The 14,775-nt window shown below is 43.7% G+C and overlaps 1 protein-coding gene across 2 annotated transcripts in view; it reads right to left on the bottom strand.

Moving 5' to 3' along the window:
• Positions 1-14,775, bottom strand: part of Fbw5 (F-box and WD repeat domain containing 5) — a 134,633-nt gene that overhangs the window by 48,822 nt on the left and 71,036 nt on the right. The window contains exons 8-9 of one of the 2 annotated variants that reach the window (XM_068360116.1): positions 12,525-12,599; positions 11,316-11,487 (exon numbers count right to left, since the gene is read on the bottom strand). In XM_068360116.1, coding sequence (XP_068216217.1) covers positions 11,316-11,487; positions 12,525-12,599 — 247 coding nt within the window. The remainder of the gene's footprint in view (positions 1-11,315; positions 11,488-12,524; positions 12,600-14,775) is intronic. The other variant, XM_068360117.1, reaches the window with a different exon arrangement.

Raw genomic sequence — 14,775 nt, forward strand, 5'->3', positions numbered from 1 at the left:
CGTCGGCGAGCAGGAGAGTCTTGACGAGCAGGAGAGCGCTGGCGAGCAGGAGAGCGCCTGTGCGCTAGCACTGCTCGAGGAAGGGAAGGATCCCTTAGCCCCGAAGGGACCGTTGCCCGTCGGGTGATGAGTTCTCCAGAAGGCGAAGATCTGGCAGGAGATGGTGAACGGTCTGCAGAGAGGTTCAAGGAAGGCGGAGCTGTAGGTTGAGGCTGACAAGGAGAGTCCCCCCCGGAGGATGAAGACCCAAAAAGGTGCCTCTTAGTCCCCCTGTAAGGGGAAGGGAGGCCCTTGTGGCGTAGCGGACGGTGAGCCTTACAGCGGAGGCGGCCTCGGGGAAGATCGTCGGGACCATCGGTCCTCCGAAGGGGAGTCTCCGTCAAAGCACTTCCCTCAGAAGGAAGCTGAGCAGCAGCAGAGACCGAAGGACTCACTTCCCCCTTCGAAGGATGTACGGAAGGGGGAGGAGAGCCTGTAGCACCATCATCCGCAACAGCACCTGCGGCGGATTGCCCAGCCACGTCGGAGGCCTCTGTCACCACGACGTCGACAATAGACAGAGGGTCTACGTCTGCTACCGCCGGCGACTGCTTAACAGCGGCCCCCAACGAGACAAGGTCAATTAAAGCGACCCTGGAGGGCAAGCCCTTAAGCCCCAGGGACGACCAAATCTGTAAAAGATCATCATTGGTTAAGGCATTATCAATAACCTCCCCCGGAGGAGGAGGGGGAACCGCCTCGCTATGGGAGGCGACGCCCTCTCCCCCCACCGAAGGTCGGGAAACAGAACAAGGGCCTGCGCTCCCACTCGGCCGACTCTCCTTAGGAGGCGGACGAGAGGGAGCTTCGGAGGAGGTTTGGGTGGCGGAAGAAGAGTCCCGAGAACCTTCCTCCTTCAAGGCTAACCCCGGAGGAGAACGGTCTCTCTTGGACTTCTTCTTACGCCGACGGCCAAACCTCTCCCACTGGGAGGCAGACCACTCCCTGCACTCACGGCACATGTTCTCCTGGTGACACCGTCGGTCCCGACATTAAGGGCAGAGGGTGTGCGGATCCGTAGTTACGTCCAACATGAAAGTCCCACAAGGACGGCCGGCAACTCCAGGGCATGTACGCATTGTAAAGAGAAAAAAAAAAAAAAATAATGAAGGTCAACTTCCAACCAACACACACGCTGAAAAGAAAAAGCATAAAATTAAAGGCTGTCACGAGAACGATGAGCAGACACGTCTGATCACCACCGAGCCAAAAGTGAAGTGAAGCAAGTCACTGGTGTGTGGAGGGGGGAGGGGTAGAAAGCTACCCTTCCCCACCCCCCGCTAACTAGCGCGGGGGTAATTAACCCTCGTTAAAACTATTGGCTCGTCATTTCAGCTGCGCTAAAAGGTAAACCCTCTGTAAATAGCGTGGTTTGTATTTCGGTTACGGAACAAAAATAACTTTAGAGTAGTTATTATAAAAAGGCAGGCAAAGTATAAACCTTACTACATGTTGATCAACTAGAGATTATTTCTGTTAAAAGGCTCACTCACTCTTTCTCTTTCTCAATAGGTACAGCTTCCTTTCTTCAAGATACTTAGATAGTAAGTTGGCCAGGGCACCACTACCACTAAAGAGTTATTGGGTCCTTTGACTGGTCAGACAATACAACCCTGAATACCTCTCTCTCGTTACAGCGCATTTCTCCTTTGCCTACACATAAACCAAAGTCTGGCCTAATTCTTTCCACATTCTTTTCTGTCAAAACACAATGTCTAGACTAAGATTACCAAACAATTCTTCTTCCCTCAAGGGATTAACTACTGCACTGTAAAAATTGTTCAGTGGCTACTTTCCTCTTGCTAAGAATGGAAGAGACTCTTTAGCTATGGTAAGCAGCTCTTTTAGAGGAACGACACTCCAAAATCAAACCCTTGTTCTCGAGTCTCTGTACTGTCTCATTTCTTTTCGTCTTTTTTTTTTCTAGTTTATATATGAAAGATTTAATTAAATGTTGTTACTATTGTTAAAATACTTTATCTCAATTGTTCCTTACTTCTCTTGTAGTTTATTTATTTCCTTTCCTCACTGCTTTTCCAACTAAAGTTGTAGCTTAGCTTGAAATAATAATAATACTGATCTATTCATACTCTTTCTTGATTTCATCAGACCTGGTCTAGTCAAAGGTTAAAATGTTTCCAGTCATATTCAACTTTGCACGACACCTATCAATCCAAGTCCAAGTTTGTATCTTAACCCTTTTACCCCCAGGCTATTTGGAACTTTCCAACCCTTTACCCCCAGAGGTTATTTTTTTTTCAAGCACATTTTACAATATAATTTATTTAAATTGCTCTAACAGCCTTAATTTTCATCATAGAGAGGTCAGGTTGGTCTCATTCTCTTGGAAAATGCCTGAAGTTTCTGAAAAAAATTATAAAAAATATGCAAAAAAAAATATAAATAGCAGTTTTTTGCAAGGACGTACCGGTACGTCCATGGTGGTAAGGGGATGGGTTTTGTGAAACGTAGCAGTACGTCCTTTGGGGGTGAAAGGGTTAACAGTGATTAAATTATAATTATCATCAAAACTCAAATTCTCATAAAAAAAACAATGAGTTTTATCATCTTGAAAATCTTATTAAAACAGTAATTCAATCTTTACTTGCTGTAAGACAAACACTGATAAAAAAAATGGATTTTGGGCCATTGACCTAAAGCTGCAACCTAGAAGGCCATTGAGCACTGAGGCACAACTGAGGTAAAATCCTGCAGTTGTACTATGAAATAAATTAGGTGCTCTGACAACACAATGAGGTGTGATGGGGTTTGAAACCGTAAGAAAATAGTAACAAATCTTGTTATTTGTCACATCATAAAACATTTTTACAGATGAAATACAACCATAATCAACCATTCACAAAATATGTTCATAACCATTTACTGTTCTACTCTGGTGCGGAAGATGTTTTATATGGAAATATGATAAATTTGGAAGTAATTTGTATTTTTCATAATGATACAAACCTGTAGCTATTTATAGGGGTATCACTTTCAGCAAAGCTATAAGACAAGCCATTAGACTTTTAGTGAGGGTAAACCAACCACACGCTAGTTAGTGGGGGAGGGGGTAGGGGTAGTAACTACCCCTCTCACACACACCTTTGCTGTGAACCTCACTTTGCTTGTAGGTAGGACTTAAAGGGGGACTGGTGCTTGCGGGCCAATTTGTTTAAATAACTACAGGTTTGTATCCTTAGGGAAAACACAAATTACTTCCAAATTTGTCATTTGTTCCGTGACGTAAATACAAATCAACGCTATTTATAGAGGTTGACTCACCCATTAGGATGGTGGAAGTCCCTCCCAATCTGGGTTTTTGGCTTTGACCTGGGGATTCTGCTCTGTGTGTGTGTTAGCACATAGTAGGTGGAAACCTTACACCTCGCTAAAACCTTGCTATGCATGGTCTGCGGCCTACACAAGCTGTGTGTTTGTGATACTAGCAATGTGACTGTCAAGGCGAGTTCTTTCGAGTCATAAGAATCGTCCAAGGTCACCAAGACATACCCAATACCCCCCCTCTCGCTAGGGTTTGGGGATGTAACGGTATTGACACAACACCAGGTTACACAAGGGAACAATGGTTTACCTGCAATTAGTTGAAGTCAGCTTTGCAGAGGACCCTGGATGCTGATTTCCCAAAGAGAGGGGAGGATGAAGAAGAGAAAGAGCCAGTCCTTCTTAATCATCAACTCAAGACTAAAACTGGGTAACCAATGCCCTAAACCTCCTGCTACTTGTTCATCAAAGAGCTTGAGGTGTTAAACCAGTTGTTGTGCAGCCACCACAGGACCAATAAAGAACGTATCGAGTCTCCCATGGGTTACGTCTTGCAGGTAGTGGGCGGTGAAGGTGGTCTGACACTTCCACATGGCTGCTTGTAGAACCTGCGGTACAGAGTAGTTTTGTTTGAACGCTAGGGACATAGCAATGCCCCCTTAAGTCATGTGCTCTGGGTTGACGTGTCGGAGGAAGATCTCGATTCAGTGCAAGGTCAATGACCTTGCGAATCCAGGCAGCGATGGTGTTCTTCCTGATCCTCCTCTTGACCTTCCCCTTGCTGATGATGAGTGTTCCAACTAGGGGCATGCTCTCATAGTTTCCTTGAGGAAGGGCCTTCAGTTTCTCTTTGGCATAGTTACCGTTGATCTGGATCATTGGTGATGCTGCGAAGGACTCCCAGACTGAAGAGTTCGGATTCTGGAATCTGAGGTGCCAGAAATGAGGTCAAGAATTACTTGACCCATTATTGTGAATGAAAGACGTTAAGGGCGTCCCATTGGATTTGCTTACTCTCTTGGCCGAAGCAAACGCGAGCGTGAGCGAGAGACCTGTCACCAATGTCAGGTGACCTCTGTTGCTTGGAGACCTGGAACAGGGTCACCTTTCCGACTAAGGGTCCGTATGCTCGAAACTCCGTATGAGGGACAATCCCGCCATGGAAGAAAAGTTAATTCCTTCCGGTCAGAAGGCGAGGCTCAAGGACTAGTGATGGCCTTTCATTACTGACACCAAGAGAAGCTCTCCTCCCGAAGGTAACCGAGGAACACCCATTATGCTGCCATAGAGGTAGTGAGGGGAGGGATTTCACTGGAGCCGAAGATCTATCAAGGTATCCAGACATTCTCTTTGAAACCTGTTATAGGAGAGACTCCCTGAGAGAGGAGGAGCTGGATAGTCTCCAAGAATGAAGTCGTAGCGAAGATACTGCTTTTTGAAAGATGTTCACATGTCGCTGAGAGGGTTCTCTTGGGATCTCTGTCGGGAACTGCAGATGTGTCAACTGGGCATGAAATGTCTACTGGGCAAGACAAATCTCACTGGCGAGATGAGTCTGCTGGGTAAGACGAGTGTTGCTGGCGAGATGAGTCTGATGAGTAAGACGAGTGTTGCTGGCGAGATAAGTCTGATGGTCTGTTTCCGAGGATCAAGGGCAGAGAATTCCCATAGGATCTTCTCAGGATCTACGTCAATAGGTGAGACGAGTCTTCTAACGAAACAAGGCTGCTGTTGACGAGGCCTGCTCTGAAGGGCAATGGCGGAGAATGGGCGAACCCAATTTCCATTGCAAGAATCCTACGAAGGGGAGACCAACCAGGAAAAGGAAGATTCTCTTGCAGATGGGAAAGGTGACCACTGTTTGCTGTCACTGTCAACGATCCTTCCAGCAAGCAGGAAGATTGCTGCACAGTGGCTGGTGGAGGAACTACTCCCTCAGCAGGGGAGTGGATGAATCCCTCTCTTCACTGGAAGAATCCTCCAAAGGGAAGACCAACGGGAGAAGGAAGTCTCTTCCGCAGACAGGAAAGACACGATCAACATCTACTGCTGTAGTCGGTGATCCTCCCCACACAGGAAGGGATAGCTCCAGCACCTAGAGCCAATCTTTTTGGCTGCACTTTCTGTTTCCCATCCCGAGTTCTAGCCCACGTTGAAAGTAGACATCGGGTGTTTGAACGAGAAACGAGCCGGTGCTCAAAACTGAATTCCCCTCAAAGGGAGGTTACTTCTTGCCCGCAGAAAGGTTGCCCTCATCTCTGAGAGGTTTAAGAGGCGGTACCGTTCGGACTCTGACCACAGCCCCGAGGCCAAGCGGTACAGCATGAACAACCCCCCCCCCCTTTCTTTGAGGCATATTTGATATGACAGTCGGGTCTCTTCTGAGATTACTCCAATCCTCAGATCGTGGTAAACTCGAGGTAGTAGGTTGGCCAGGGCACCAGTCAACCGTGGAGATACTACCACTAGAGAGTTATGGGTTCTTTGACTGGCCAGGCAGCACTAAGTTGGATCTTTCTCTCTGGTTACGGCTCATTTTCCTTTCGCCTACACATACACCGAATAGTCTGGCCTATTCTATATATATTCTCCTCTGTCCTATTACACCTAGCAACACTGAGATTATCAAACAATTCTTCTTCACTCAAGGGGTTTACTACTGTACTATAATTATTCAGTAGCTACTTCCCTCTTGGCAAGGGTAAAAAAGACTTTTTAGCTATGGTAAGCAGCTCTTCTAGGAGAAGGACACTTCAAAACTAAACCATTGTTCTCTAGTCTTGGGTGGTGCCATAGCCTCTTTACCATGGCCTTCTACTATCTTGGATTAGAGCTCTCTTGCTTGAGGGTACACTCAGGCACACACTTCTTTCTTATTTCTCTTCCTCTTTTCTTTTTTTTAAAGTTTTTATAGTTTATATTTGAAAGATTTACTTAAATACTGTTAATCCAGCTAAGGCTGTAGCTTAGCAAGTAATAATAATAATAACAAAGATGTCTCGGAGGAGCTCACGACTGTTAGGATAAGCCAGTCATTCGAAGTCTTTGGAGACGAGGCCAATCCTGAAGGGGAAGGTTGACCTTAAGGTAGAAACCCCTGGGACAACCTTCGGTGTTTAGCTAAAGTGAAGCACCATTCCCTGACATGACAGGCTTATGACGGATGTCCCAAAAAGGGGACTAGGAGTATTAGTCCTAGTGGTTGATCCTATACAGGAAGCAATGGGTAACTGTTTGTATGGTCGCAAGCCTTTCCCTTGTATGACAGGGTTTAAATATCAAACTCGTTCCACAAGGAATGGCTAAGCTGGAGACTTCTGTAAGAAGTGACCGAAGAAGTTCGGCGGTATCTTGACGAACTGCGTCTTCCCATGAGACTGGATATTCCGATCGCGAAGATAGAGAGAGGCCGCTTCCCACCTCCTAAAGGAGGATGGAAGAGACAAGAGAGTATCTCTTGCGGGTTGGATGTGGACTCTCTGTCCTTGGTGAGCGGAAAACATGAGCTGAGTATTTCGAGCTCATAGGAGGGATTTTACCATTACTGGAAAACTTGCTCTAGGATGAGAAAGGAAGATCTTTTTGAACAAGACTGCATCTCATGAAGGGATGGGGAATTACATTTCTTCAGGAAACCATTTCACAGATGGAGGCTGAAGGAGCACACACGAAGGTCCGAGAGTGTAAAGGCTGAAGGTGCTCACACGAAGCTCCGAGAGCGTATAGGCTGACGAAGACCGGGAATACTCAAGATGTCAACAACCTCTGGCATTTTGGTGGGTTACCCCTCAGGGTTGACCGTAATTCTAGCAACTAAGTTGCCATAATTGTCACGTTAGACAGCACTGTTTGTGAAAAACAAACAAAACCCAAAAGGCAAGAGGGGTATTAAGCGCCAAGGTTAGCCCTTGTGCATTACCCCAGTCATTGATGGAGAGTGCTAAGTTAGGTTCCCAGAAGGAAATCTGCGTTAAACTCCTTCAACTCCATGTGGGAGGGCTACTGAAGTACTGTAGTGTAAGGCCAAGAGAGAGGTGAGAAGACGATCTATTTCGTCTACATGAGAGTACTCTCTGAAGAGAGACTCTCTAGAGCAGCTCTTTCAACTCTATGTGGGAGGGCTAACGATGTAGTGTACAGTGAACCCTCGTTTATCGCGGTAGATAGGTTCCAGACGCGGCCGCGATAGGTGAAAATCCGCGAAGTAGTGACACCATATTTACCTATTTATTCAACATGTATATTCAGACTTTTAAAACCTTCCCTTGTACGTAGTACTGTTAACAAACTACCCTTTAATGTACAGAACACTTAATGCATGTACTACAGTACCCTAAACTAAAACAGGCACAAATATTAAAGGCGATTTTATATCAAGCGTTTCCTAAACACGCTAAAAAGCACGATAAAAAATGGCAACCAATGTTTTGCTTACATTTATCTCTGATCATAATGAAGAAACAAACTGGAGGTAGAGCTTTGCTTATTACCCAGACATATTTCCCATACTTTTCCCTTAGAACATCACATCTTCCTACTTTAGATATATATATATATATATATATATATATATATATATATATATATATATATATATATATATATATATATATATATATATATATATATATATACTGTATATATATATATATATATGTATATATATATATGTGTGTGTGTATATATATATATATATATATATATATATATATATATATATATATATATATATATATATATATATATATATATATATATATATATATATATATATATATATATATATATATATATATATATATATATATATATATATATATATTATATGTATACACATATACATACCTACATATATACATACATACATATATACATAAATACATGCATACATATATATATATATATATATATATATATATATATATATATATATATATATATATATATATATATATATATATATATATATATATATATAACTGTATATATATGGGTTATGGAGAAAAACCGCGAAGTGGTGAATCCGCGATGGTCGAACCGCGAAGTAGCGAGGGTTCACTGTAACCCCAAGAGAGAGGAGAGAGGAGAGAAGACGATCTTGAGCTGGCTTAGTGATTAACACGAGCTGGTGAACAGCGAACGGCAAGTAGCGACGGAAAGTAAGCAAACGTCAAGTTGACGAATGGAGAGCTGTCACATGGCAAGACGGCGAACGATGAGTCATCGAATGCTGATCGGCAATCGATGCGATTGGTAAGAAGCTATAGATTTTCTAGCCATTGAATCGGAAAGTTGGAGATCTGGTGAATCAGCAAACTAGCGACCCGTGAGCAATCGTTGAGCTTGCAATCGGCAAGCTGGCAATTGGTAGGCTGGCTATCGACGAGCAGGTAATCGGCGCACTGATGATCAGAGAGCTGCAAATAGGCAAGCTAGTGAAAGGTGAACTGTTGAATGGTCTAGCTGTGAGATGGTGATTAGCGAGCTGGCGACCGACGAGTGGAGATCCGAGACGACGCTTGGCAAACTGAAGAACAGCAGTATCGTTCAACGGTCGGTGAACTAGCAATTGGCGATCGGCGAGCTGGCAAGCTAGCAATTGGCAAGTGGGTGAGCTAGCGATTGGCAAGCTGGCGATTGGCGAGTTGGCGAAAAGTGACTGACGAGAAGCCAGAGAGCAGATCGGGAATCCGAAGATTCGATGGGCAATGACGAGCCATGAACAGAAATTCCATGGTGAGAGGACGGAGAGGAGCGCCACAAGTCTGGTGAACGGCAAGACCAAGGACAGTCCGGTGAGACAGGTGAGGGTCGGGAACCAGCGGGAGAACGGCGTTACCGATGAGACTCATTAGGCTAACGGTATCTTGGCGAAGGCGATAACTGAGGAGTGGGCGAGGTCCTTGACTATCCTACGAAGTGTATTGTTTGGCAGATGTCGATGACGAGCTAAACAGACGTCTCTTCACCAAGGGTGAAAGAACCTGTCTCAGGCAACGAGGAGGACAACGAATTCAGCGAGCTTGACGATGACGATCCTCCTCAGGGAAGACTACTCAGCAGGAAGATCTCTGGAAGGTCTACGAAGAGGTGTATCTACAGGTGGTCTCTTGTGAATGAGAGAGGTGATCACCCACAGTAAAAACTTGCCTCGGACTCTGCTCTGCCCCCGATGGAAGAGTCGGCTCAGCATGGGGGGGAGAGCGTAGTCTTTGGCAAAGAAACTGCAACAGCCGATGAGGTGTAGCTATCAGCAATTCTCCCTGCAGGCAGGAAGGTTGCTAGAAAAAGAAGATGAAGGGAAGATCTCTCTAAAAACATAGGAAGGATAACTCTCCTTTGGAATGGGAAGTAGTCTGACCCCTAGAGGCGGACCTCCAGGCAGTGCTCTGTTTCCCATCAACATACATTGTTCATGTTGTAGGTCTGAATAGAGTGCTACCTGAGAAAACGTAGCCGGAGTTAGTTCCTCGAAGTTAGTGTGCTGCTCAGAAGCTGCCTCAGGTGCAGGAGAACAGGAAAGTGATGGCGCAAGGATAGCAGATTCCACAGGAATGAACGGCACTGCTCTTCTATGTCGGCTATCTTAGCCGAACAAAGAAGTATCACATCGCTAACTGAGGAAAATAAAAACAAACTATGCAAGAAAAACTCCCTCGGGAGAAGCCTAATCCGCAGAAAGGAAAGGTGACCCCCGAGAAAACAGACACATTAAGGACTGTGCACTCCCTTCACCGACTGACATTGATGAGAGGAGGAAAGCGGCAGCGTAAAAAGTGTAACAAAACAAAAATTACAATTAATTAATTCAGCGGACAGACCAAACTACTCGGGAGAACCACTCAACCATCTGGCGGGAAGTGGTTCCCCGAGGGGGAGTGGACAAGCTAAGGTCATGTGAACCCTCTGCCGGCAAGAATTGCCGTAGGACCATCATCCAATGAAGGAGAGCGGTGTCGAAGCTGAAAAGTTAAATTAGTTATCATTTCAACTTAATTAATGAAGAAAACCATTCGGAAGTGCAACCTAACCTGCGAATGGGTAGGTGTTCCCCCCGCACAGGATCTGCCGGCCAACCACGTACACTGAGCAGCGTTGTCAGAGAGAAAGACCAAGACCGAAGTCAAGCTCTGTGAATGACGCAAGCAGATTAAATCTAAGAGCACATTAACATTCGAACGAAATACCATCCAAACGATGACGACTCCCCTGCAGTGGTGGACGAGTCACTTAGAAGGCCCCCAGCCTATGGGCTGTTCGTCATTCAAGGGGGGAGATTGTAAGCAAAGGTTCCTCGCCCTTGAGAACCTGCTGCACTACGCTACCACACAAACAACAACATTCACTGTAAAGAAAAACTTGAAATATAAATAAAAACATTAAGAATATTTCCTTATGTATGAAAGAAAACATAAGATTAAGAAAAAATAAGTCAAATGGCTAGAAAGCCGGAATCTCTCTCTCCCTGACCCAAAAGTAAAGTGTGGTTCACAGCTCTGGGATGTGAGTGAGAGGGGTAGTTACTACCATCCCCTGCTAACTAGCAGGTGGGTGGTTAACCCTCGCTAAAAGTCTAAGGGCTCGTCTTCCAGCTTCGCTTAAAGTAATACCCCTATGAATAGCGTTGCTTTGTATTTAGTTAAGGAACAAATAGTATTGTAGATTGGGAATAGCAGTGGGGATGAAAAGAAACACAAACACAGAGAGAGAGAGAGAGAGAGAGAGAGAGAGAGAGAGAGAGAGAGAGAGAGAGAGAGAGAGAGAAATACATTTCTAAACAATGTTTCTTGGCATAATGTGTTTCTATATCAGCTTGAAAATGTTTTATATTTTCCATTTTTTTTATGCCTAACCTGAATTGAAAATACTGTACTCTTAATCAGCAGCGTTAAAAATGATTGCAATATGAAAATAAAAACAGGGCCAATTTCTTGGTTCTAATTCGACGACTTTCAAAATGAAAGCAATTTGTTGCTACAAACCCAACAACTTACCTATCTGATGAGGCGAGTAAGTTTTTGAGCCCGTCGTAAAAATAAGGTATTTGTCTCGGTCATCAGCCAATGACATCGCAAAGGTGGCATTACCCTCGCTACCCTCTTCGTCCCCGTCGAATCCCGTGTCGTTTCTGGCTTTACACGGGGCACCATCTACGTCCATCCCTTCCTGTGAACATAAAAGATGCTTCTAACTTTTGAAAGACAACATTTAGAAGCTTATCCTCACAAAACCAGAGTTGGAAATCTCACCTTGATCAGGATTAGCCCAGCGTTTGTTTTTACCTGCCCATGCAAATGCACTAATATACTGTACATAAATTTATATGGACACATGCAGATGCAGTATACACATATGCTGAAGTTTGGTAAGGGTTTACCAAGCCTCTAACCCCACATCTTCCTACAGATATGTAAATCAAATACTGTATGCTAAAATGAGAATGTATATTGTTTCACTTTTTACACAAATCAATATCTGGAACCCTTGGGGATTCAGCAGCTGCTCTTCTAACTAATGGCGTAGCTTGGATTATAACACTAATATTAATGAATATAACAGGATATTAATGGATTTAGTAATCCAACAGGTATGGGAAGATATTTAGAGGCCACTAAAAGACTATATTGTATCACTAATTATTACCATAAAATAAATTGAGTATAATACTGTACTAATTCATAATTATATTCATACCAACCAGCTTCTCCTGGGAATGAGTGTGGATAAATTGTAGGAAAAGGGTCATGAGTGAAACACCTAGCGCATTGGGGCAAGAAACTTTAAAAAATTGAATAGCATACAGGGAAATAAACAAAAAGAAGGCAGACACTGACCCTTTAAAAACCTTTACAGTTTTTTAAGGAGGTGCTGGGTTTACAACATCCATCTACAGCAGACCACACTTGGACTACTTGTTGACATAAAAATGTTTTTCTTTTATTGATAGAGATAGTTATGGTGTCCTTTCATTCAGAGCAGCACACCTACTCTTTATTTTAGTTTCAAAAATTTGTAGGGTGATAAATATAATAAATTTTATCACATCGGAGTTGGCTAAAAATTATACAAAGTACAAATAACACGGTCATCGACAACACCAAAGGGTCAATACCGCCTCCTGCATACCGACTTGTCAATTGCAACAAAAAAGAATTCTAAAAGAGAACTATTCTTCTCAGTTGCAGGGAAAAAACATTACTCACACAACTGAGAGATTCAGAAGAGCTTGAAAGAGATGTGGGAGGCGTGACTTGAGCACCACAAACCAACTGAGACACCTGGAAAATGTCAGTTGTTTAAAGTAGATAACAATATATTTCATGACCCCAATTAAATGCAGTGTTGCCTTTCATGATTATTTCCTACTATGAGATGTTTTAATAAGACCATTGTCAATATTAACATGCAGTTACTGTAAAGTAATCAGAAAATATATTTTAATTATAAAATAAATTTTTGAATATACTTACCCGGTGAATATATAATAGCTGCAACTCTGTTGCTCGACAGACAAAAAAACAGTAAAAACTTGCCAGCGATCGCTATACAGGTTGCGGGTGTGCCCACCAGCGCCAACTGTCGGCCAGATACAACTCTCGATGTAAACAAAGACTCAATTTCTTCTCATCCCACTGCGTCTCTATTGGGGAGGAAGGGAGGGTCGTTTAATTTATATATTCACCGGGTAAGTATATTAAAAAATTTATTTTATAATTAAAATATCATTTTTAAATATTTAACTTAGCCGGTGAATATATAATAGCTGATTCACACCCAAGGAGGTGGGTAGAGACCAGAGTTAATTAAGTTTACAGCGTATAAGCTAAGAGTTTTTTATTTCATTTTGGCAGTTATCAATACAACAAAACCAAAATAAATAGGTACCTGGTAAGGAAGTCGACTTAGACGATTACTCTGCCTTGTAAGTACGTCTTCCTTACGGAGCCCAGCGATCCTCTTAGGATGCTGACAGACCCCCAGGAGCTGAAGTATCAAGGGCTGCAACCCATACAACAGGACCTCATCAAACCCCTAATCTGGGCGCTCTCAAGAAATGACTTTGACCACCCGCCAAATCAACCAGGATGCGAAAGGCTTCTTAGCCTTCCGGACAACCCATAAAAACATTAAAACATTTCAAGAGACAGATTAAAAGGATATAGAATTAGGGAATTGTAGTGGTTGAGCCCTCACCCACTACTGCACTCGCTGCTACGAATGGTCCCAGTGTGTAGCAGTTCTCGTAAAGAGACTGGACATCTTTTAAGTAAAATGACGCGAACACTGACTTGCTTCTCCAATAGGTTGCGTTCATGATACTTTGCAGAGATCTATTTTGCTTAAAGGCCACGGAAGTTGTTACAGCTCTAACCTCGTGCGTCTTAACCTTAAGCAAAGATCGGTCTTCCTCACTCAAGTGTGAATGAGCTTCTCGTATTAACAATCTGATAAAACATGACAAAGCATTCTTTGACATAGGCAAGGATGGTTTCTTAACCGAACACCATAACGCTTCGGATTGGCCTCGTAAAGGTTTAGTACGAGCTAAGTAGAACTTAAGAGCTCTAACAGGGCATAAGACTCTTTCTAGTTCATTGCCTACGATCTCCGATAAGCTGGGAATATCGAAAGATTTAGGCCAAGGACGAGAAGGTAGCTCATTTTTGGCTAGAAAACCAAGTTGCAGAGAACAAGTAGCTTTTTCTGACGAAAATCCGATGTTCTTGCTGAAGGCATGAATCTCACTGACTCTTTTAGCCGAGGTTAAGCATACCAGGAAAAGAGTCTTAAGAGTGAGATCTTTCAGGGAGGCTGACTGTAAAGGCTCAAACCTGTCTGACATGAGGAATCTTAGGACCACGTCTAAATTCCACCCAGGAGTAGCCAAACGACGCTCCTTAGTGGTCTCGAAAGACTTAAGGAGGTCTTGCAGATCTTTATTGTTGGAAAGATCTAAGCCTCTATGCCAGAAGACCGATGCCAACATGCTTCTATAGCCCTTGATAGTGGGAGCTGAAAGGGATCGTCCTTTTCTCAGGTATAAGAGAAAATCAGCTATTTGGGCTACAGAGGTACTGGTCGAGGATACAGAAACTGACTTGCACCAGTCTCGGAAGACTTCCCACTTCGATTGGTAGACTCTAATGGTAGACGCTCTCCTTGCTCTAGCAATCGCACTGGCTGCCTCCTTCGAAAAGCCTCTAGCTCTCGAGAGTCTTTCGATAGTCTGAAGGCAGTCAGACGAAGAGCGTGGAGGCTTTGGTGTACCTTCTTTACGTGTGGCTGACGTAGAAGGTCTACTCGTAGAGGAAGACTTCTGGGAACGTCTACTAACCATCGAAGTACCTCGGTGAACCATTCTCTCGCGGGCCAGAGGGGAGCAACTAACGTCAACCTTGTCCCTTCGTGAGAGGCGAACTTCTGCAGTACCTTGTTGACAATCTTGAATGGTGG

Source organism: Palaemon carinicauda, chromosome 36 (genome assembly GCF_036898095.1).
Source record: "Palaemon carinicauda isolate YSFRI2023 chromosome 36, ASM3689809v2, whole genome shotgun sequence".
NCBI lineage: Eukaryota > Metazoa > Arthropoda > Malacostraca > Decapoda > Palaemonidae > Palaemon > Palaemon carinicauda.